Source organism: Eretmochelys imbricata, chromosome 2 (assembly GCF_965152235.1).
Source record: "Eretmochelys imbricata isolate rEreImb1 chromosome 2, rEreImb1.hap1, whole genome shotgun sequence".
Classification (NCBI taxonomy): domain Eukaryota; kingdom Metazoa; phylum Chordata; order Testudines; family Cheloniidae; genus Eretmochelys; species Eretmochelys imbricata.
In genome coordinates, this window is record NC_135573.1 from 104692084 (window position 1) to 104714411 (window position 22328).

General features: G+C 42.4%; 1 protein-coding gene and 1 long non-coding RNA gene across 2 annotated transcripts in view; one reads left to right on the forward strand and one right to left on the reverse strand.

The window, feature by feature from the left end:
• Positions 1-1486: 1486 nt before the first annotated feature.
• Positions 1487-22328, reverse strand: part of PARD6G (par-6 family cell polarity regulator gamma) — a 106433-nt gene continuing 85591 nt past the window's right edge. Inside the window, exon 3 of the mRNA XM_077810550.1 lies at positions 1487-2346. Coding sequence (XP_077666676.1) covers positions 1487-2346 — 860 coding nt within the window. The remainder of the gene's footprint in view (positions 2347-22328) is intronic.
• LOC144261222 (uncharacterized) lies at positions 3788-14118 on the forward strand. Its single transcript, XR_013345179.1, has 4 exons — positions 3788-5075; positions 9124-9250; positions 13573-13733; positions 13979-14118. It is a non-coding gene; the product is annotated as an uncharacterized LOC144261222 (long non-coding RNA).

Below are 22328 nucleotides of genomic sequence, written 5' to 3' on the forward strand. Positions count from 1 at the left end.
AAGAAATACCCATTCCACCACATTAAAAAAAAAACAGAAAAGCTTTAATACACAATACTACAAAGTTAAAAAAAAAAAAAAGAATAACACAGCTAAAAGTAGAAAAATACATTGTAAGACAATTATATTTGTTCCTTAAACTGTTGAAGATATCACAAAATATTTTAGATTAGACCATTTTAACAATTTGTGGCATTTTCTGGAGATGAGAAACAATTGGGTGCAAAATGGTTTCCTTTGGGTAATAAGTCCAGGTATTGACTCCCAAGTTAGTAGCTCTTAAATCCCTACACAACATGGCAGATTCCGCTCTGATGCATCAGTGTCTGAAATATTGAACAAACTGTTCAGAGATAGGCTAGGAAGTCAGCCAGTATCCTTCAAATAGTGTACTGTAGACAGGCAGCCTTTTGCAGCTAAAGTCTTTGTGGATTCAAGTTGCCCCTAAAACACAGCAAAAAGCTCTTTCCATCAGTGATGTAATCTAAGACATGGTGGTAATATGTATTTAAGTCATTCATATTTTGTTACCCTTCTGGCTTGTGTTCTCTAAAATTCATACTACTTATGTTACCAAGAGATGGAGATGATGAAAACAGACAAGAAAATTACCAATTTTAGTGACTAATAAATATTTTTAAAAAATAATGCGCTTTTCACATGATGGTGCTGGAGTCAGTTAAAATTCCTCTAGGTAAATCTATTTTCCTTTTCACATACAGTAACCTAATATACAAAAATGTTATAATTCAGACAGTACTGCCACTGACCAGCAGGTGGTGCTGATCTAAAAGGAATGATGGTATCAACATCCTCCTCTATGCCTCTTTCTTAGACTTTTTTAAAAAAAATTACACATATATACACATCTCATCTCATTTGGTCAAAGTTTTGTTTGGAAAGTGTAAATGCAGCGCTTCCCCAACATTGCTACCACCAGAGTAGGAAATGGCTACTTTATATAGAGTTTGTCCAGATTAGACATAACATGGCAAATAATCTGTGTAAACAAAAGTTAATGGAAGACCAGTATGTAATAATAGGAGGACTGATCAATTGTCATGAACTTTTAATATTTTAAGAGAAAACTGTTTTTCTCTGACCAGTTTAAAAAAAGACCCCACTCCAAACTGACATGTCCGTTACTATTCTCAAAAATCCACGCGAACCCAAAAGAGCCGTTTCCTAGCCCGTGGGATTTTTTTCTGAAGTTTGTGTCAACTGAAAGTAATTTTAGATTTGGTGCTTCCATTTGCTCTCTCATTTTAAAACTGGGACAAACTATACATTTATACTATTTTTCAGAATTTGCAGTAACAGTTTTACATCTAATCCCCAAAACCATGTTTCCTAGAAAGTAACATTTTTCACACCCATGGGGTCTATACGAATGTAGCTTCTCTCATTCTGTGCGTCAGGGGTTGCAAGAGTCCAATTTGTTCCAATTGGCATTTAAGACTGAAAACACTAAGTACAGGAACTGCCACTAAAGTGTAATCACGGTTCCATCCTCTTCAATGCCTCCTCTGGGGATAACCAAACTATGTCGGGGATCAGTTTTTAAGGAGCTTAGTATTTTGTGGATGTTACCGTTGCTTTCTCGGCCAGAGTTACTGTTGAGAGCCAGGTCTCTCTGAAGTCTGTGGCTAAGACTGCTGCCATTGATTCGGGAGAGACTACTAGTGGGGAAGCTGTGCAATTTGGGAATGTGCTGCGGGTCCAGACCACCCTCAATGACAATGTCAGCTTCCTCATCACTCTCCATCTCATCAGGGTGGAAGTTCTGCAGCATGTGTGAAGAAGGCAAGCTGTGGTGACTAGCTGTGCTATCTGTGGACTGGCCTGAGCTGCCAGACATCCTACTGCTTCGGATAATATTGTTCCTTTGGTTTGCTGGCTTCACAGTGATAATAAGATTGTGGCTGTTGGCGATCATCATGTCCGTTACTTGGTCAAGAGTTTTCCCAGCCACTTCAATGCCATTAACTTCCAGGACCTCATCATTAACAGCCAGCAATCCTGTGCTCTCTGCTAAGCCACCAGGAACCATACGAGAAATGAAAATACCAGGTACTTTTTCCAGTCCATGAGGAGTTACTCTCACACTGGTCCCATCACGGATGTAAAATCCTAATGGTTTCTCACACCCGTGTCGATAGAGCCTCACTCTTCTGTGCGTTTCAGGAAGAATGTCCACATCAATGATGGAAGACACTGGTCTAAAATCATGAGGCATGCTGATATTAATGTGGGGACGCCTGCGAAGGTTGTCGTTGCGGAGAGTCACCAGAGCCTTCTTTTTCCTGGTTAGCGTGTTGGTCCCAAAGTTACTGTAGTCCACTTCATCTGGAAAAGAGAAGCTACTGTTATATATCAATTTTATGGATTATAGGTCAATCTGGAAGGTGTATCTAATAAGCAAATCTGGTTCAGTGAAGTGTCTCTCCCAATATATGAATGCCAATGAAGTCCGCTGCTTAGCTAAAAATCTCATTTAATTTTATGTTTGTTACCACTTCACTCAGACAATTCACTGAATTACAATTAATACTTCCGATCGCAATCGTATTTTGCAAGATATCAGATGTTTGGTTTCATCTATTTTTTCTAACATGAGAATACTTGCTATTGCAAGTCTGACACACGGTTCTACTCTTACAGACAGATTTTCAGCGATAGGGACTTGTATTTTATGCATACATCTCAGGTGTGCAAATACCAGACGTCCATATGCAAATTATCCACACATGACTAACTCTGAAATCTGAATCTTGGAGTATTTTATGTCCAGGCTACAGATTTGTACGTTTGTGTTGGTACCTGGAATGAGTGTTCCTCTGTGTGAAGAGCGTGTTGTGTGTACATTTTAAAAAAAAGTGGTTAAATTCTCTTTGCAGAGTTTTATCCCAAGAATGCGTGTGACTGATTCCAATCAGCAATGAGATGCATAAACATGTGAGGTTATGGGAGTTATATATTCTATGTAAAGAGTTCATGTGGTGACTCTAAGAAATGCTCCAAGAACCACAGAATAACAGATGTACCTAAAATTCTTATCCCTAGTTCCCAATACAAATATGGTATCATATTTTAACATAAAACATGCATTCGTTGGAGAGATCTTTCATCAGAAGTTCAAGAGGGCTAGCACTTCAGACATAAGTATTAATAAAGTGTTGATTAATTCTACTGTTGGAAGACAAGCCTCTAAAGATACACAAGTGGTAAACAGTGAGACTAATATTTTCATTCTTTCCCTCCCACAGCACAAAGGGTTTGGTGTATCAATGTGTATTTGAGAAGTGGTATCTCTCTCTGCTGGACTTTGTCATAACCCAGAAGTGTTGGAAAAAAACAAAGTTTAGACTCAAATGTTACAGAAATGCTTAATGCCTAATCCTTTTTGATCAGTTTTTCAAGAGGATTATGGAGATTTATATGATGAATAATTAGAAAATAATTTAAAATCATCCTGATAGTATAACTTGAAGACTAAGTTATCTAGCTGTTAAAGGAAACTGGAGTTCTTGGTCAGAGAAGCAGCCTTTATGGTAATTTTCTTCTAGTTGCATAGAACACCCCATTAATGTCCAAATTCTCTGTTGCCCTACACCCCATTTGCACTGACTATGTTAGCACAAAGTGGTCACAAAGTAGCTGTAGGGTTCTCCCCCTCAAGAATATCTCTAGTGCAAGGGGCACCTCTTGGGCAGGTGTGCGAAATTTAAAGCTTGTCCCTGTTCTCTTTCATTACAGGTCCCTCAAAGCCACACCAGCTGCTCTGCTATATTACCTCAGTATGCACCATGCTGTGGCATCATAACTACTCCAGAGCCAACTCATACAATAGGCATCACCCTTCCCCCCCCCTCCAAATCAGTGTACACTGGCAAAGTTAATACTGAAATGTTTAAAATATCCAAATATAAAAGGCTGAAACATTGCCAGGAAGTGGCCACAGCCAGGATAATGCTAAAAGAAGTTTTTGGTAGCAGGAATTAGACTTTTCTGCTTCCCTCATTGACAGAATTGTCAATTAAATTTCCATCACTGGTGAGCATTCATGAGCCAGAAAGACCTCAGATTGACTTCAGATCCCAGAAAGTTTCCAGGGCTCACTATAAACTTCTTGCAAACTGAAGAAATTTGATGTAGACTGTAATGACAAGCATAGACTCTCACTACCAAGCCCCACCTCAAAAGTCGACACTTGCCTCCCCCCAACTGCACCTTGCTGGTAAAATTGTTAGCAGTGCTTAAGGGAGACAGGATGGGTGGAAGAGATTTAAAATCAGAAGTTCTTCCTCAACCATAACTAAAGCATTGTGGTAGCAGCACTGTATTTTACTTTAATGAAAAACAATGAAAGTTTAAATGACTAAACTGTGCAGATTTTGGTGAAACCCAAGATTAAATAGTAATGTTTTAATTTATATTTAAAATACATGAAAACCAGTTTAATTTAGAACTTCCCTCGGCAGTGTTAGAACTGTCCCCGCATTATGCTAGTTCATGAGAACCAGAAAGAGATTCTGTTACACTTTGCCCATATTGCAATAAAACTACACTAGTCAGAGTCCCTAATCTTCCACTCACTCCCTCAAAATACCGACACAATATAAATGGTGAGAAGTAATGATTTGCGATGTGACGGAGAGACTGCCGAGACTCATCAAGCCCTCGGATCGCTACCCCTTCCTGCTTCTCCACGTGGGCACCAATGATACTGCCAAGAATGACCTTGAGCGGATCACTGCGGACTACGTGGCTCTGGGAAGAAGGATAAAGTAGTTTGAGGCGCAAGTGGTGTTCTCATCCATCCTCCCCGTGGAAGGAAAAGGCCTGGGTAGGGACCATCAAATCATGGAAGTCAACGAATGGCTATGCAGGTGGTGTCGGAGAGAAGGCTTTGGATTCTTTGACCATGGGATGGTGTTCCATGAAGGAGGAGTGCTGGGCAGAGACGGGCTCCACCTTACGAAGAGAGGGAAGAGCATCTTTGCGAGCAGGCTGGCTAACCTAGTGAGGAGGGCTTTAAACTAGGTTCACCAGGGGAAGGAGACCAAAGCCGTGAGGTAAGTGGGAAAGCGGGATACCGGGAGGAAGCACAGGCAGCAATGTCTGTGAGGGGAGGGCTCCTGCCTCACACTGAGGATGAGGGGCGATCAGCAGGTTATCTCAAGTGCTTATATACGAATGCACAAAGCCTTGGAAATAAGCAGGGTGAACTGGAGGTCCTGGTGATGTCAAGGAATTATGATGTGATTGGAATAACAGAGACTTGGTGGGATAACTCACATGACTGGAGTACTGTCATGGATGGTTATAAACTGTTCAGGAAGGACAGGCAGGCAGAAAAGGTGGGGGAGTAGCACTGTATGTAAGGGAGCAGTATGACTGCTCAGAGCTCCGGTACGAAACTGCAGAAAAACCTGAGTGTCTCTGGATTAAGTTTAGAAGTGTGAGCAACAAGAGTGATGTAGTGGTGGGAGTCTGCTATAGACCACCGGACCAGGGGGATGAGGTGGATGAGGCTTTCTTCCGGCAGCTCGCAGAAGCTACTAGATCGCACGCCCTGGTTCTCATGGGTGACTTTAATTTTCCTGATATCTGCTGGGAGAGCAATACAGCGGTGCATAGACAATCCAGGAAGTTTTTGGAAAGCGTAGGGGACAATTTCCTGGTGCAAGTGCTAGAGGAGCCAACTAGGGGGGGAGCTTTTCTTGACCTGCTGCTCACAAACTGGGAAGAATCAGTGGGGGAAGCAAAAGTGGATGGGAATCTGGGAGGCAATGACCATGAGTTGGTTGAGTTCAGGATCCTGACACAGGGAAGAAAGGTAAGCAGCAGGATACGGACCCTGGACTTCAGGAAAGCAGACTTCGACTCCCTCAGGGAACAGATGGGTAGGATCCCCTGGGGGACTAACATGAAGGGGAAAGGAGTCCAGGAGAGCTGGCTGTATTTCAAGGAATCCCTGTTGAGGTTACAGGGACAAACCATCCTGATGTGTCGAAAGAATAGTAAATATGGCAGGCGACCAGCTTGGCTTAACGGTGAAATCCTAGCGGATCTTAAGCATAAAAAAGAAGCTTACAAGAAGTGGAAGGTTGGACATATGACCAGGGAAGAGTATAAATATATTGCTCGGGCATGTAGGAATGAAATTAGGAGGGCCAAATTGCACCTGGAGCTGCAGCTAGCGAGAGATGTTAAGAGTAACAAGAAGGGTTTCTTCAGGTATGTTGGCAACAAGAAGAAAGCCAAGGAAAGTGTGGGCCCCTTAATGAATGAGGGAGGCAACCTAGTGACAGAGGATGTGGAAAAAGCTAATGTGCTCAATGCTTTTTTTGCCTCTGACTTCACGAACAAGGTCAGCTCCCAGACTGCTGCGCTGGGCATCACAACATGGGGAATAGATGGCCAGCCCTCTGTGGAGAAAGAGGTGGTTAGGGACTATTTAGAAAAGCTGGACGTGCACAAGTCCATGGGGCTGGACAAGTTGCATCCGAGAGTGCTAAAGGAATTGGCGGCTGTGATTGCAGAGCCATTGGCCATTATCTTTGAAAACTCGTGGCGAACGGGGGAAGTCCCAGATGACTGGAAAAAGGCTAACGTAGTGCCAATCTTTAAAAAAGGGAAGAAGAAGGATCCTGGGAACTACAGGCCAGTCAGCCTAACCTCAGTCCCCGGAAAAATCATGGAGCAGGTCCTCAAAGAATCAATCCTGAAGCACTTACATGAGAGGAAAGTGATCAGGAACAGTCAGCATGGATTCACCAAGGGAAGGTCATGCCTGACTAATCTAATCGCCTTCTATGATGAGATTACTGGTTCTGTGGATGAAGGGAAAGCAGAGGATGTATTGTTTCTTGACTTTAGCAAAGCTTTTGACACGGTCTCCCACAGTATTCTTGTCAGCAAGTTAAAGAAGTATGGGCTGGATGAATGCACTATAAGGTGGGTAGAAAGTTGGCTAGATTGTCGGGCTCAACGGGTAGTGATCAATGGCTCCATGTCTAGTTGGCAGCCGGTGTCAAGTGGAGTGCCCCAGGGGTCGGTCCTGGGGCTGGTTTTGTTCAATATTTTCATAAATGATCTGGAGGATGGTGTGGATTGCACTCTCAGCAAATTTGCGGATGATACTAAACTGGGAGGAGTGGTAGATACGCTGGAGGGCAGGGATAGGATACAGAGGGACCTAGACAAATTGGAGGATTGGGCCAAAAGAAATCTGATGAGGTTCAATAAGGATAAGTGCAGGGTCCTGCACTTAGGACGGAAGAACCCAATGCACAGCTACAGACTAGGGACCGAATGGCTAGGCAGCAGTTCTGCGGAAAAGGACCTAGGGGTGACAGTGGACGAGAAGCTGGATATGAGTCAGCAGTGTGCCCTTGTTGCCAAGAAGGGCAATGGCATTTTGGGATGTATAAGTAGGGGCATAGCGAGCAGATCGAGGGATGTGATCGTTCCCCTCTATTCGACATTGGTGAGGCCTCATCTGGAGTACTGTGTCCAGTTTTGGGCCCCACACTACAAGAAGGATGTGGATAAATTGGAGAGAGTCCAGCGAAGGGCAACAAAAATGATTAGGGGTCTGGAACACATGACTTATGAGGAGAGGCTGAGGGAACTGGGATTGTTTAGTCTGCAGAAGAGAAGAATGAGGGGGGATTTGATAGCTGCTTTCAACTACCTGAGAGGTGGTTCCAGAGAGGATGGTTCTAGACTATTCTCAGTGGTAGAAGAGGACAGGACAAGGAGTAATGGTCTCAAGTTGCAGTGGGGGAGGTTTAGGTTGGATATTAGGAAAAACTTTTTCACTAGGAGGGTGGTGAAACACTGGAATGGGTTACCTAGGGAGGTGGTGGAATCTCCTTCCTTGGAAGTTTTTAAGGTCAGGCTTGACAAAGCCCTGGCTGGGATAATTTAATTGGGGATTGGTCCTGCTTTGAGCAGGGGGTTGGACTAGATGACCTTCTGGGGTCCCCTCCAACCCTGATATTCTATGATTCTATGATTCTTTTCAAAATCACTCCGTTTTAATACTGCAAGGCAGACTTGCAAAATTCTACTCGTCCAGTTAGCTAAGAAGAGTCTGATACCTTAATTTTCTTTACACATCAGTGATTAGACCAGTGGTTCTCAACCTATTTATCTATATGTGGCCTGCATCCAGTATTACCTGTATGGCCATGAGGATGTCACATGGGCTGCAGTTCTGTGCCGATTGTGCCACAAGTGGCCCGTGGGCCACAGGCTGAGAACCACTGGAGTATACAGTGTATGGATTGATTAACATGACAATTTGCAAGATTGTTTTGAGGTAATATGAATGCCACAACTAAAGAAGAGTACACGAAGACACAGATATCCCAACATGTATAGTCATGATATCCATGCAACAAGTACCTTTAGTTCCACAACCATGGGGGAGGGGGAAGACAGAAACTTGAATTTGTTTTGCTCTTTTGACCTTCTCACATACTCTCAGCCTACTAATCCATCTTCTGAGATGACTGCCCACATTCCTAACCTCTGAGCAGCTTTATACAGCTACCTTTTTTAATTAAAAGAGAACCTACCACAGAAATGGTTTTTCTTTTCCTCCAAACATGGATCAGACAGAAGTAGGTATTACATTGCAAATCACACAGGCTACATTCAGTGCAGGTCCACTGACTGTTTTAGGGGGTTAGTACTTCATGACCAGCTTGCACTAGAAACCAATCCAACGTCTCATCGACACAATGGGATTTCCATTTTTCTGGTAATGTCAAGCAGTAGTTTTAAGCCCTGGCCAGTCATGCAATATTAGTTTTTAAGACCATATCATTTTCATTTCTAGAGAACTCAAGTTTAATTTCTGGATGTTATTACCAAGTGTTGTCACTCCAAAGCCCCAGGAACTAAGGCAGCCACTTGACTTTGGAGAGAGAGAGATTAAAATAAGCTACAAATTAAAGTTTTCTAGAAGAGCTCAAATACAAAATACATGATGGGTGATGACACAGCTTTTATTGGGATGCCCTGCTCACTCGCCAACAACTATACATGCAACAATTGATCTCTGTACTGCGAATTTCTGTAAAGAGGGAATATTCTTGCTTCATCCTACAGGGAAGTAGTTCCATTGAAATGTGACATCAGTTTCCATGACGACAGAATGAGGTAAATCACACAAGTGCAGGATGGAACAGAAACCCTGTGGTGAAGGTAGAGGAGGACGACAGTACTTACTGGCTAAGTAAGTTACTTTGCATATAAAAGTTCTCTCTTTTCCAGTTTGCCCTAGTGTGCAAGTCTCTGTCAAACTGTGGTTTATTACTGAAAGTCAGCAATAAAAACTGTTCAAAAGTCAAATTGTCTGTGACACTGCACTAATTACACAGGTACACAGTTAACAGGGGTTAATAGTATAGTAGTGAATAAGTTCTTGGAGTTTCTTCATCATAAAATTTCAGGAAGTACAGTAATTCCATTTTACTTAATGGAGTGGATCATGTTTGATTACTGGTTCTTAATGGGGATGAACAATTACTGTGTGAAAACTTGTAATATTCCACACAAGGCAAGCTGGCAGAATTCTCCATCCTGCTTAATCATTCTGATGTGGAATAAAATTGATCCCTCTGTGGGTCAAAGATGTCAGTGTTTCTGCAAACTTCTGCACAATGCTGGGAACACTGTCTAGAGGTCCTGTATTTCAGTGAAAGTCAGATTACATAAATAAGAAAAAATGTGACCCCTGCCACAGTGTAAAGAATTAAAGTGTGACTGATGCTATTCACAGGTGACAGGAAGGAAGAACTAGACCAGCGGTTCTCAAACTGTGGGTTGTGACCCCAGGGCTGGCGTTAGATTGGCTGGGACCCAGAGCCAAACTGAAGCCCAAGCCCCACAACTGAGGGCAGCAGGGCTCAGTTTACAGGCCCCCCTGCCCAGGGATGAAGCCTTGGGGCTTTGGCTTTGGGACCCCCTGCTTGTGGTGGTGGGGCTCGGGCTTTGCCCGCCCCACCCCCACCTCGGAGCAGCAGGTTCATGCAGGCTCAGGCTTCAGTCCCCCTTCTTGAGGTCGTGTAGTAATTTTTTAAAGATTTACAACCTATCCTGAAAAATGATCCCTCACTCTCACAGGTCCAGTCCTCACTTACAGACAGCCCCACAATCTGAAACAAATACTCACCAGCAATCACCCACCACACAACAAAAACACTAACCTAGGAACCTATCCTTGCAACAAAGCCTGATACCAACGCTGTCCACATATTTATTCAAGTGACACCATCATAGGATCTAATCACATTAGCCACGCCATCAGGGGCTCGTTCACCTGCACATCTACTAATGTGATATATGCCATCATGTGCCAGCAATGCCCCTCTGCCATGTACGTTGGCCAAACCGGACAGTCTCTACACAAAAGAATAAATGGACACAAATCTGACATCAGGAATCATAACATTCAAAAATCGGTAGGAGAACACTTCAATCTCTCTGGCCACTCAGTGAAAGATCTAAGGGTGGCAATTTTGCAACAGAAAAGCTTCAAAAACAGACTCCAACGAGAAACTGCTGAGCTTGAATTAACATGCAAACTAGATACCATTAACTTGGGTTTGAATAGAGACTGGGAGTGGCTGGGTCATTACAGATATTGAATCTTATTTCCTTAAGTTAAGTATCCTCACACCTTCTTGTCAACGTCTAAATGGGCCATCTTGATTATCACTATAAAAGTTTTTTTTTCCTGCTGATAATAGCTCATCTTAACTAATTAGCCTCTCACAGTGTGTGTGGCAACTTCCAACTTATCTGTATGTATTGTGACAAAGTTCCTCCTCTGGTGGGTCCTGTGCTTATTGGCGGATTTGCTCGCCTCAGAGATTCACAGCGGCCCTCAGTTTGGCCACCTTCATGGCTCAAATCTGCCGTTCACTCAGTTCGCCTCATCACTGGCCAGCATGGGGAAAAGGAAGAACAATAATCCCCGCAGTGTCTGCTGATCCACCTAGTGGATTGGGGAACAGGCCAGAGACCTTCCCTTCTGGTGGAACCCACAGTCCAGGTCAACTCCTCCGGTATCAAATAGGGAGTCGGGAACCTGGACCTGCCCTCTACTTCGGGTTCCAGTCCAGGGCCCTGTGGATTGCAGCTGTCTACAGTGGCTCCTGTAACAGCTGTGTGACAGCTACAACTCCCTGGGCTACTTCCCCATGGCCTCCTCCCAACACCTTCTGTATCCTCACCACAGGACCTTCTTCCTGATGTCTGAGGATACTTGTACTTCTCAAAAAGAAAAGGAGTACTTGTGGAACCTTAGAGACTAACCAATTTATTTAAGCATCAGCTTTCGTGAGCTACAGCTCACTTCATCTTTTTGTGAATACAGACTAACACTGCTGTTACTCTGAAACCTGTCATTATGCAAGGCACTGCATTTAGCCGTATGGAGTGGAAATCTATCAACTGCATGAAAAAACTTGTACTTCTCAAGTCTTCCAGCAGTACACCTTCTCACTCTCAGCTTCTTGCGCCTCCTGCTCCCAGCTCCTTGCATGCACCACAAACTGAAGTGAGCTCCTTTTTAAAACCCAGGTGCCCTGATTAGCCTGCCTGTCTTAATTGATTCTAGCAGCTTCTTGATTGGCTGCAGGTGTTCTAATCAGCCCATCTGCCTTAATTGTTTCCAGACAGTTCCTGATTGTTCTGGAACCTTCCCTGTTACCTTACCCAGGGAAAAGGGACCTACTTAACCTGGGGCTAATATATCTACCTTCTATCACTCTCCTGTAGCGATCTAGCCTGACCCTGTTAGTGTGTGTGCGCGCAAGTGTGTGCGTATCTTCTTACTATACGTTCCATCTACGTATCCGATGAAGTGGGCTGTAGCCCACGAAAGCTTATGCTCTAATAAATTTCTTAGTCTCTAAGGTGCCACAAGTGCTCCTGTTCTTTTTTTAGTAATTTTTGTTGTCAGAAGGGCATTGCGGTGCAATGAAGTTTGAGAGTCCCTGAACTAGACTTCTGGGTGCTGAATCTGAACACTGAATCGATTTCTTAATGAAGTATTATAAAGAGAATGCTTGAAGCTCTGTCAAGCATAAAATGCAGTGCTTACGGATTGTTAAGACAAGTGTCCAGGATCTGACGGATCACGCTGCTATCACTGAACTACAGAAGACTCAGACATGAGTTTTAACTATGCTGACAATTTTATTTCCTGTAAAATTTTTAAATGTCAAAAAGAAGGGCTCCTGACCTTGTCAGTTCCATCCCATCTAACTTCCCAACATAATGCTGCACATACAGAAATACCTTCGAATTTTTTTTTGTAGACACCTACTGTTACTGTCCTCTTTCCCATAAGGCATTTACTTTTAGTGCATTTTGTGAAAAATTCCATTACTGAGCAGCCTGTTGGACAAACACTTGGAATATTTTTGTCTGCCTCCTCATTTAACAATATAGTGAGACTTTTTTTTTTTAATAGTGAGACTTATCTCATTGTTAAAATGAAGACGTCTTTTTATTAGTGAAGAGAGCGCCTGGCACAGCAGCACCCTTCCTCAGGCATTTGAGATTACCAGGATTTGTTTACGTTGGTGAAACTACCTCTTCTTGTCCCACAATATTGAAACTTGGTAGGACAGCTCACTCCCAAGTCCGGAAACTTTTTCCGGCACAGCTTCTAAATTTCGTCAATGACTTCAAGCTAAAAATAAATTTTTAGCAAGGAAAGCATCATCCCAAAATACAGCAAGTGCGCAAATACCCGTGGTACCCATTAGTTACTCCTGTAACAAATTTGTATTCTGCCTCAGGCTGACTGCTTACAGAACATAAATATTTACCTTCCTAGTGGCCATTGGGAATATTACCCTGGAGTCATGTAATCAATTCACAAAAAAATAAATAAATGTATCACAGGGGAGCATATTTAAATAGCTATTTGTAAGGGAGAAGAAAACTGCTTAGAACATCTGGTTTTAGCCAAAAAAATATTGTATTTCCTTAATTTACATGAAACAAGAAATTACAGACCTTCTGAAGCAACACCAGGAGCACCACTCCCATTGCTTGGACAGCTGCTTTCCATAGGAACTGCCTGCCAGGCTGAATACCAAAGCTTAGCCAGATAAGATTATATAAACAAGCTGAATTCCACAGAGAAGCCGACTGCCAGTCTCCTATAGGAATAGTTCATTTTAGACTCTACATTTTCAGAGTGTGCATACTCTTGGCTTATTATTTCCTCTGGGAACTGTGGAACATTAGTTGACAGCTCTGGAAAGTACTTCAAAGACAAAATTACTTCCACTAGGGAGAGCAGCACTTCAGGCAGCTTGGGAATGAGGCCAATGACTCATTAATAGCAATGGGTTGCCCCTCAATCCAATAGATCTCCATTACTGAATGTTAAAATAAGCAGAGGTCCTAGAAGAGTTTGCGGGAGACATTATGTTTACCCCTTCAGCCCTCCTATACACCATCTACAAACACTAGTATATTTTACCATAATGTGGTTTATGTAAATACACTGACAATGTTGTTTTTAAACACATTTAGGTACACTTGCGCCCTAAACTCTACAGAATGAGAGCAAGAGTACTGTGACATGATCAAGCAACACAGAGGTTGGCAGGAGAAACATCTTCAGCCAAATGAGATCTGGTGCAGATAGCATTCAAAAGGATTAAAAGGAAACAGACACGAGGTGAAAGGGTTAGGTAAGTTCCTGGGTCTAGATCAGTGATGAATGAGTAATTAGGGGGGAAAAAAGATTAAGCTAGTGTTCAAATGAACCTTTTAATTATTATGCTGAAGTTAAACAAATAAATAAATAAATAAAATCATTCCCCAGTAAGCCCCAGAGGAGCTGTTCTAAGTTTATGGTTTGATGAAGAACTGGTTGTACTTACTGTTCTATTTAAAGTAACTTCTCAATTTTTTCCCTTTGATAATACTGTACCAGGTGTTCAAAGAAACTGGACAGCATGGAGTCATATTTTTCAGCTGAAGGAGTAACCTGGCTGTTTTAGCTGTGCCCCACACAGAGGAGTTTTCAAACAAAGAACAGGACAAACACAAATACAATCTCATTAAGTTAATAAAACCGAAACAAATCATAGGAGAGTGTGTGGAAATTCTTGCGTTTCTCTTATATGCTCCCAATCTCAACACATCTTACATTTTATAGGATAAAAATTGAAAACCAATGTGTTTTAGTAGTAACAACAACTGCAAATGCTTCACTACGCACGTTCTACTGTGTAGAATGACAACAGAAAGGGGAAACTTTATACTTGAACAGTATGGCTGGTAGCCCCTACTGCTGATTCGGGTCAGCAGCAGTTTCTGTTAAAGACAACCTGTCATGGTGATGCAATATTAAAAAGGATTTATTCACCTTTCAAAACATGAAATGGACATTAACATGTTTGTAGAGTTTAAAAATCTGAAGAGCCACAAGTACTGCATGTCTCTCTCCTCTGCCCCCCCTCAAGCCCTGTGGAGCATTCTTGTCTTTCTTCAGTATGGCCATCATTTTGCTTCTTGGCCTACCAAGCTATAGAAGACAAAAATGTAACTATAACTCTGTTAGCCTCAAGGCTTCTCTTCCTTTTCAGCATCAGCAACAACTGTGATATTAATAATTTCACAATTTTGAAATTTTTCAAGACTGCTTGAGAATTTTCTTGGTTACAAGTTCTGGCTGGGCTGCCTGCTGTTGGTGCTGCTAGCCACCAGGTGCCACTCTTCTGCCTACTGAATAACCCTGTTTGCTGCTGCATGCAGGGCCCTGTGCTTCTTCAGACTTCTGGTCCCTGACTGCCCCTGTACACACCACTCCTCAGGGGCTGTTAAGAGTATGGCCACAGGCTGATTAAGTTGAATTAGCTTGCCCCATGAAATTGGAGGTTTGGGGACTATGAAAAGGATGCTGCCAGGTAGGTCCCTAGACTTCGACTTCTCAAGCCTTCCTTACTTGCAGAGCCCAATGGCTGCAAACACTCCTCCAGCCCAGCAGTTTGGGACTCCCTAGGCAAGAGGAGGTATTTGATCCCTAATTTAAATTTGCTATCTGCTGGCCACCTGCCTCTCCAGAGTGGACACTATGCAATACCTCCTATCAATGAGTGCTCACACCCAGCTGTCAGAGGTGTGCAAAAAATGATTTTATGCAGTCTATTCTCTCCAGTTGTAAGAAGACATTTTCTCATTGGATAAATAGTTGTCCAGAAAGCAGCTTCTGTTTAGGTTTCTCTCCTTGCAGTTTTTGCTATCTTTTTATGAAGCAAAGATACAAGAGGTTGGTTGGTATTAATTTTGAATTCAAAGGGGTCTTTCCCTGGCCTGGATTCCACACTTCAATGATAAGTGCAAAGTAATGCACAGGGGAAAAAATAATCCCAACTACACATATATAATGATGGAGTCTAAATTAGCGGTTTCCATCCAAGAAGGAGATCTACGAGTCACTGTAGATAGTTCTCTGAAAACTTCCACTCAGTGAGCAGCAATAGTCAAAAAGAATGTTAAAAATTTTTTTAATCCCTTTCCTAACAAGACAAAAAATCTTAATGCCACTTTCAAAATCCATGGTGCATCCAAACCTTGAATACTGTGTCCAATTCTGGTCACCCCATCTCAAAAAGGATATGGTGGAACTGGAAAAGTTTCAGAGGTGGGCAAAGATGATTAAATGTATGGAATGGCTTCCATACGAGGAGACATTAAAAAGATTAAGACTATTCAGTTTACAAAAGAGATGACTAAGGGAAGGTATTATAGAAGTCTATAAAATTATTTACCCTTTCCCACAACACCAGAACCAGGGATCACTTGATGAACTTAATAGGCAACAGGTTTAATACAAACAAGAGAAAGTACTTTTTCCAAACAAAGCACAACTAACGTGTGGAACTCATTGCCATGGGATGTTGTGATGGTCAAAACTATAACTGGGTTCAAAAAAGAACTGGATAAGTTCATAGAGGATAGCGCCATCAATGACTATTAGCTAAGATGGTCAGGGATGCAACCCTATATTTGGAATGACCCTAACCCTCTACCAGAAGCTGGGTGTGAAAGATGGTTTCCTTAGAGGTTTTTAAGGCCTGGCTTGACAAAGCCTTGGCTAGGATGATTTAGTTGGTGTTGGTCCTGCTTTGAGCAGGGGATTGGACTAGATGACCTCCTGAGGTCTCTTCCAACCCTAATCTTCTATGACGGGACAGATCATTCCATAATTGCCCTGCTCTGCACACACCCCCTGAAACTCTGGTATGGGCCACTGTCAGAGACAGGATACTGAGCAAGATGGGCCCTGGTCTAACCCAGTATGGCAGCTCCTACGTTCTCTGCTGTTGTAAAATGTTTATTACAGGCAGTAACAAACATTCTCTTTTTATGGCTGTAAGATGGCCCATATAAGACCATTTTGTCAGACAACTCTAGGTTGCAACAACTGAAGCAGAGAAAGTATTTTCTAAATAAAAGCATTATTCCTGCCAGGAAAATGGAAAGTTTCAAGAGGTTATATTTCTCCCCACCTCTCCAAATACAGCCTTCACAAATCTGTTACTTCATTCACAACAGACACAGCCAGTGCAACAAGCTGATTGCTTTGGGGGAATCAGTCACCTTGTTAGCGAGAGCAGCAGGGTTCCCACACTCAGCAGCACGGAACTGACACCTGACTGGTACCAGTTGTAGGGCAGGGAGAATCACAGCTGCAGGCAGCTCTCCAGCTGGCCAGAGCCTGACAAATGAAATTCCATAGTACTCTGAATGCAGGCGGCCCACTGACATTCCAGAAGAAAAAAAAAAAAATACATCCCACATAGCTGATGGAATTGAAGGGAGAGCAGGATAGACTTGTAGTCATCAATTTCAAATCAAGGTGCATTAAAAAAACCAAACCACCAGACCTATAATTAAGAGCAATCTCTTTTCAGTGTGTAAATAGTCAATATGGAAACTGTAGCTCTCATCTAGTCCCACCTTTAATTATTCTACGTCTCCCACTGAGTCTTGATCTGGAACACAAATATATGGTAAAAAACCCATCAACAGACGTACCATTTTATCTCCATCTGGACACATACAAGTGCTGCATTTCTATAAGAATCTACGCTTTTGAAGAAAAAGAGTGAGAGAGGATGGTATTACTATGCTGTGAAGCAAAGCTAAAGGAGGGATCAAACTTCAATGGTTCCCTACAACCAGCTCCAGTTGTAACAAAAATGTGAACCCTCTGTATTAATGACACAGTGAACTACATCAGTGTCCCTTTTGTGAACGAACATCCTGCATTACCTTTTGTTTTAAAAGCTACAATTAAGATTTTGTGAGAGGTAAATAAAATTGTTTTCCCCAGTGTTTAAAAAAAGCAGCAAATACTTGTAACAACAATTCTGAAGTTTGGAAGATAACAATAAGAAAGGTAAACAGGGTTGGTAGGTGCTGCCAGGGTACTGCTGGAATAATTAATTGTGATATCTGACATCATTCCATGATCTCGAGGGAAGGCATCTTTCTTAATTTGTACTCAAACAGGGAACTTTTACTCCTTGGAGAAGGCTGATCTGGGAGAAAAACAAGATAATAGGATTTATTAATATCAGAGGGATTTTAAAGAAGCAATTCAAGATTTGCAAGGGGAGTAGAAGGGCATTGAACAGCATAGGAAGCAGGGAGAGGAAAAAAAGGTAGCTCATTTGAAGAGGATTTACAGTCCTCTGCAGAGGTTTAAACTGCCTCAAAGAGACAGTATTGGAATTAATCAGTACAATTTTTCTACAGACATCTACATGAAAAAGTTAAAAGTGGAGCTTTTCCCCTTCTTTTAATCTTTTCAACTTTTCCCAGAACTGCAAAGGTTCATCTCAGTGAGAGCTGCCATTGTAGTGGTACTTGTCAGGAGGAAGAGCAGCATGCCAATATCAGGCCCAATCCTTCCAGATGGTGAGTCTCCCTCAATATTCATTCGCAACATGATCCATCTCAAGTAGATTTTTACTTTGTGGGACTGGGCTCCATAGTTTGTCACAAAGTGCTAACCCATAGATAAATGGATGAGAAAAGTTATAGACTTTCACAGATGTTTTAAAGTTCTGTTATTTACTAGTAAAGTTTGTGTAGAATGTGATATTTACAAAGAAAGGCTGCTCCAGTGGGTAGGGCACTAACTTAGGTCTTGGGAGACCAAGATTAAGTCCTCTCCCTGTGTGACCTCAGGTAAGTCACTTGGCCCCTCTGTGCCTCAGCTCCTCATCCATAAAATGGACATAATAGTTCTTCCCTACCTAAAAAGGTGTTGTGAGGATTAAGGATTGTGAGGTGCTCAGATACTATGGTAGCGGGCCCCCACATAAGTACCAGAGACAGACACACTAAACCAGTGTTAAAGAGAGGTTCTGGTAAACAGTATTTCTCTTAGCACGGAAAGCTACCAGCCTCTCTGGTGCATTCCTCTACTGAGTAATGCTTCATTCATCATGAGCTAGTTCAGACAGGCAAGATCGCAGCTTCCTGTTCCTTCAGTAGTTACCAATTTAGAGAAAACACTATCTATACATTAAAAAATTGGACATTTGTATCTAACGAATCAATTAATACTTTAAAAAGATAAACTGCAGTTTTCCTTTTAAACATGCAAGATTACAGCTTCTAAAACCAAGCCTCACCTCTTTTCAGGATAAGACACATTTTCAGGTGGTTGTAAAAGACATCTTTAATGCCACATTTTACATTTTATTTTCTCTCTCTGTAAAGAATACCAACACTATAGAACAGATATGTTTCCAATAATGGTTTGGTCAATTTTAACTATTGTGCAAAGAAGCACCATATCTGAAAGAAACACCCAACATTTACATTGTTTACATACCCCTTATCTCAGAATTAAAAGGTTTCAAAATAAGTGTGGCATAAAACATTAATTACAGCATTCTTCTCTCAAGTCCTGACCTTTGGGAGCCTCCCAAACTTTGCCGGCTGAAATTAAATTAGTCACAAGATAAACACTTGTCATGGGTCAGCCTTCTAGCCTAATGGGTCTGCACAGCTGTATCGTCTCTCTAATCAGTTCTATGCCATTGCTGTTCAGGATACTATAGGCCTTTTAAACTGGCAGGCTAACCCTTCCACCTGCACACCAGAGGATAAATAGCACTGCACTCCAAACTGGCAGAAAGGTTTTGATTCATTTATCATAAGCAAACAGGAACACACTGCAGTGACTTACAGGAGACAAATTCCATTTCCAATCCCTTGGCTCCCCGGATGACAGCATTACAAAGGCTGGTGGGAGTGCCCAGAATCATTCAAGAACAACCCCTCAGGCAGAATAAGGAGTGGCACTGATAAGTTCCAAGAGGGAGTCATACCCAGTCATCCGGAGTTAGGAGGATAGTTGGTAGGATCCAGTGCCTTGAAAACAGGTGTGTAGAGCGTGGGAAAACCAGCAGAGGAGGAAAGAATGCTGAGGACCAAAGAAACAGGGGGACTCCTGGGGGATGCCTGGAGGACTTAGGCGAAGTCCGAGGATCACAGAGAAGTTCTATTGCTGATCAATGCGCCACTTATTTAAACCGCAAGAGAAGCAGGAGTGCTTTCAGGAGGGGTATTAACATTTTTTGTAAAGTGGGTTTGGTGCCACCAAATCCAAGGCTAGTTCTCGTGGGTCTCTCCCCTGAAGAGGATGTGTATTCATCTCACAGGCAGAAATTTCTTTTTTTGGGGTGCAACTTTTGTTTCACGCAGCAGAGGAAATCAGATGGTCCTGACTGACTTTACTGGTGTCACATTCTAAAGCTATTGAAGAACTCATTTACTTAATGAGAAATGAATCTCTTCCTGACTAAATACAGTCGTATAAAAATAGATTTTTTTATTTTCAGGGCTCAATTATTCCTCGAGAGGCACAGCTCTGTGATGGAGGCAGTGTGGAGCCCTCCCACTTCAGGGGGAGCACTGGATTGCACTCTCTTTAGTTCCTCAAATTGGAGGAGGACGAGGCAGGGCCATGACACCTCCACCATCACCCCCTTAGCCTAGAAGATCATGCTGCACCCAGTAAAGGGATGTAGCCGCAGGTACACGCTCCCTGTGTACTGGGGAGCTCCAGTAGGCATTCTGACTCCAGAGACTGAAATGGTACCTAAACTTCATGAACAGTGCAGGGGACAGTTCGTTACATGAGTACCTCTCACATCTCTGCATTAGGGACCAGGCACGACCTAGCCGTGTGTGTGTAAAATTGAAATCCTGCTGGATGTAGGTGGAAGCTGCATGATACACTCGTATGCCCATTTCAGAAGTGTTGTTTTTCTTTAAACATGTTTAATAAAATATTTCCACACAGAAGCTGCTAGTGTCTCCCCATCCCTAAATGTATTTATGACTTGTCACCTCCTAAGGGATGTGACTGACAAGTTGCAAAGTACTACTCTTATCCTTTGCTATGACAACTGATGCATATGAGGGGTCTTGTGCATAAAGGGGAGGCATCAGAAACAAACCCTTCTTTTCCTAAGGAGTTTCACAGAAGGCTCAAGTGCAATTTTTTCCCCTTTTAAATAAAGCAGCATTCCTCTTATAACAAACACTCCCTTGGGTCCTGGAGCTGGGAACAAAGTAAAAAATGTTTAACTACTTTCAAAACATTAGAATAGCAATATCCTTTCAGATTATTCACAAAAAGTTATTTCTTTACGTACAGAGAGCTTTCTAACTCCTCACCCAGTTCAGCTCTTTGGATTTTGTGTCATTTCTACATAAAATTTGTGCTAATCTAGCAGAATGATCAAATCTCATACTAGGTGGGTGAGATATGCCAATATTGTCTGAATGATTACTCTAAGATTTTGATACTGGAGATGAAAGGGTCTCTTTTAGAAAGCATCTGCAGCATCATCATCTGCTTATGTTGGCACCCATCGTAATATCTGAGCACTTTGAGGATAGATGACTTGTACTGCACATGCGAGACTATGATTTTTCGAACTCCCCACAACTGCTACAGTCACACTCATTGATCTGCAGTACAGCTGCTGTGGATATTTTGTGCTTAGAGCATATCCAGGCACTTCTCTTCATTCCCCACAACCTTCCGGTTTATCTTCCAAGGGACAACAGGCCATTTCAAAATTTGCCATCTAAATTGCTCTTTGCCCATCTTTCAGGAGTTCCACATACTTTAGGAAAATTTTTAAAAAACCCGAGATTACAGTTCTCCTGAACAACTCTCAGAGTAGTCCCACTGGCTACATGGCTCACCACTCACTTGTTTACATTTTCCACTTTTCTGGATGAGCAGACAAGTGGTCTTTTCAAGCTCTGATGTAGGCTCTCTAGAAAACGTTCAGAGCTTTATCTAAAGGCTGCAGAGTCAATACACTAGGCTAATGGAAAGGGTTCTGACCTGTCTCCAGTTTTATATGTATGTTTTCCTTCGTTTTGTACAACAGACATTGCATTCATATATCTAGGCAAGGATCTAATGCTATCTCCTATTGTTAATCCAGAGCCTGAGCTTAGAAAAAGCATATTGGTCCAGAAAGTATAGACAGTTTTCTAATCAAGTGCTTCTATGTCCCGGCAAGTTGCAAACTATAGGTTTAAAAAGCATCTGTGTCTCCTAATTTAAGAACTGTTTCCATAGTATATATTCAATGATTCAGCAAGGATTGCTATGCAAAAGTTCAACAGTTTCACTAACAAATACTTGGTACCTCTACAGTAGTGCATTCTCCCTAAGAGTGAGAATCCGTTGGAGCCCCAAGCTACTTGCTGTTGTTCAGGTCACTTGCTTATATCTATTGAGGTAGTACCTAGAATCCCCAGTCAAAGGTCAGGGATTCATTGAGCTAGGCTCTGTACCACAACAAAGAACAGTCCCTAACCAAGGGAGTCTAGGTGTCTGTCAAAAGACATTGGAGGGTGTATGTCTACACAGCAACTAGACACCCACAGCTGGCCTGTGCCAGCTGACTCGGGCTGTTTTATTGCTGTGGAGACTTCTGGGCTGGAGCTGGAGCCTGGACTCTGGGACCCTCCCATCTCACAGGGTTCTAGAGCTCAAGCTTCAGCTCAAACCCAGAAGTCTACACTGTAATGGAACAGCCCTGCAGCCCAAACCCCGCAAGCGTGAGTCAGCTGGCACAGGCCAGCGGCAGGTTTTTCTTTGCAGTGTAGACATACCCTAAGACGGCCTGACTGAGCCAAATGGAGAAACTGGACTTCACCCTTTCTCTAAATTTGATATTAGCTTTTGTCCAATGCACTGGGTTACTGTAGCTATGAAGAAAGAATAAAAA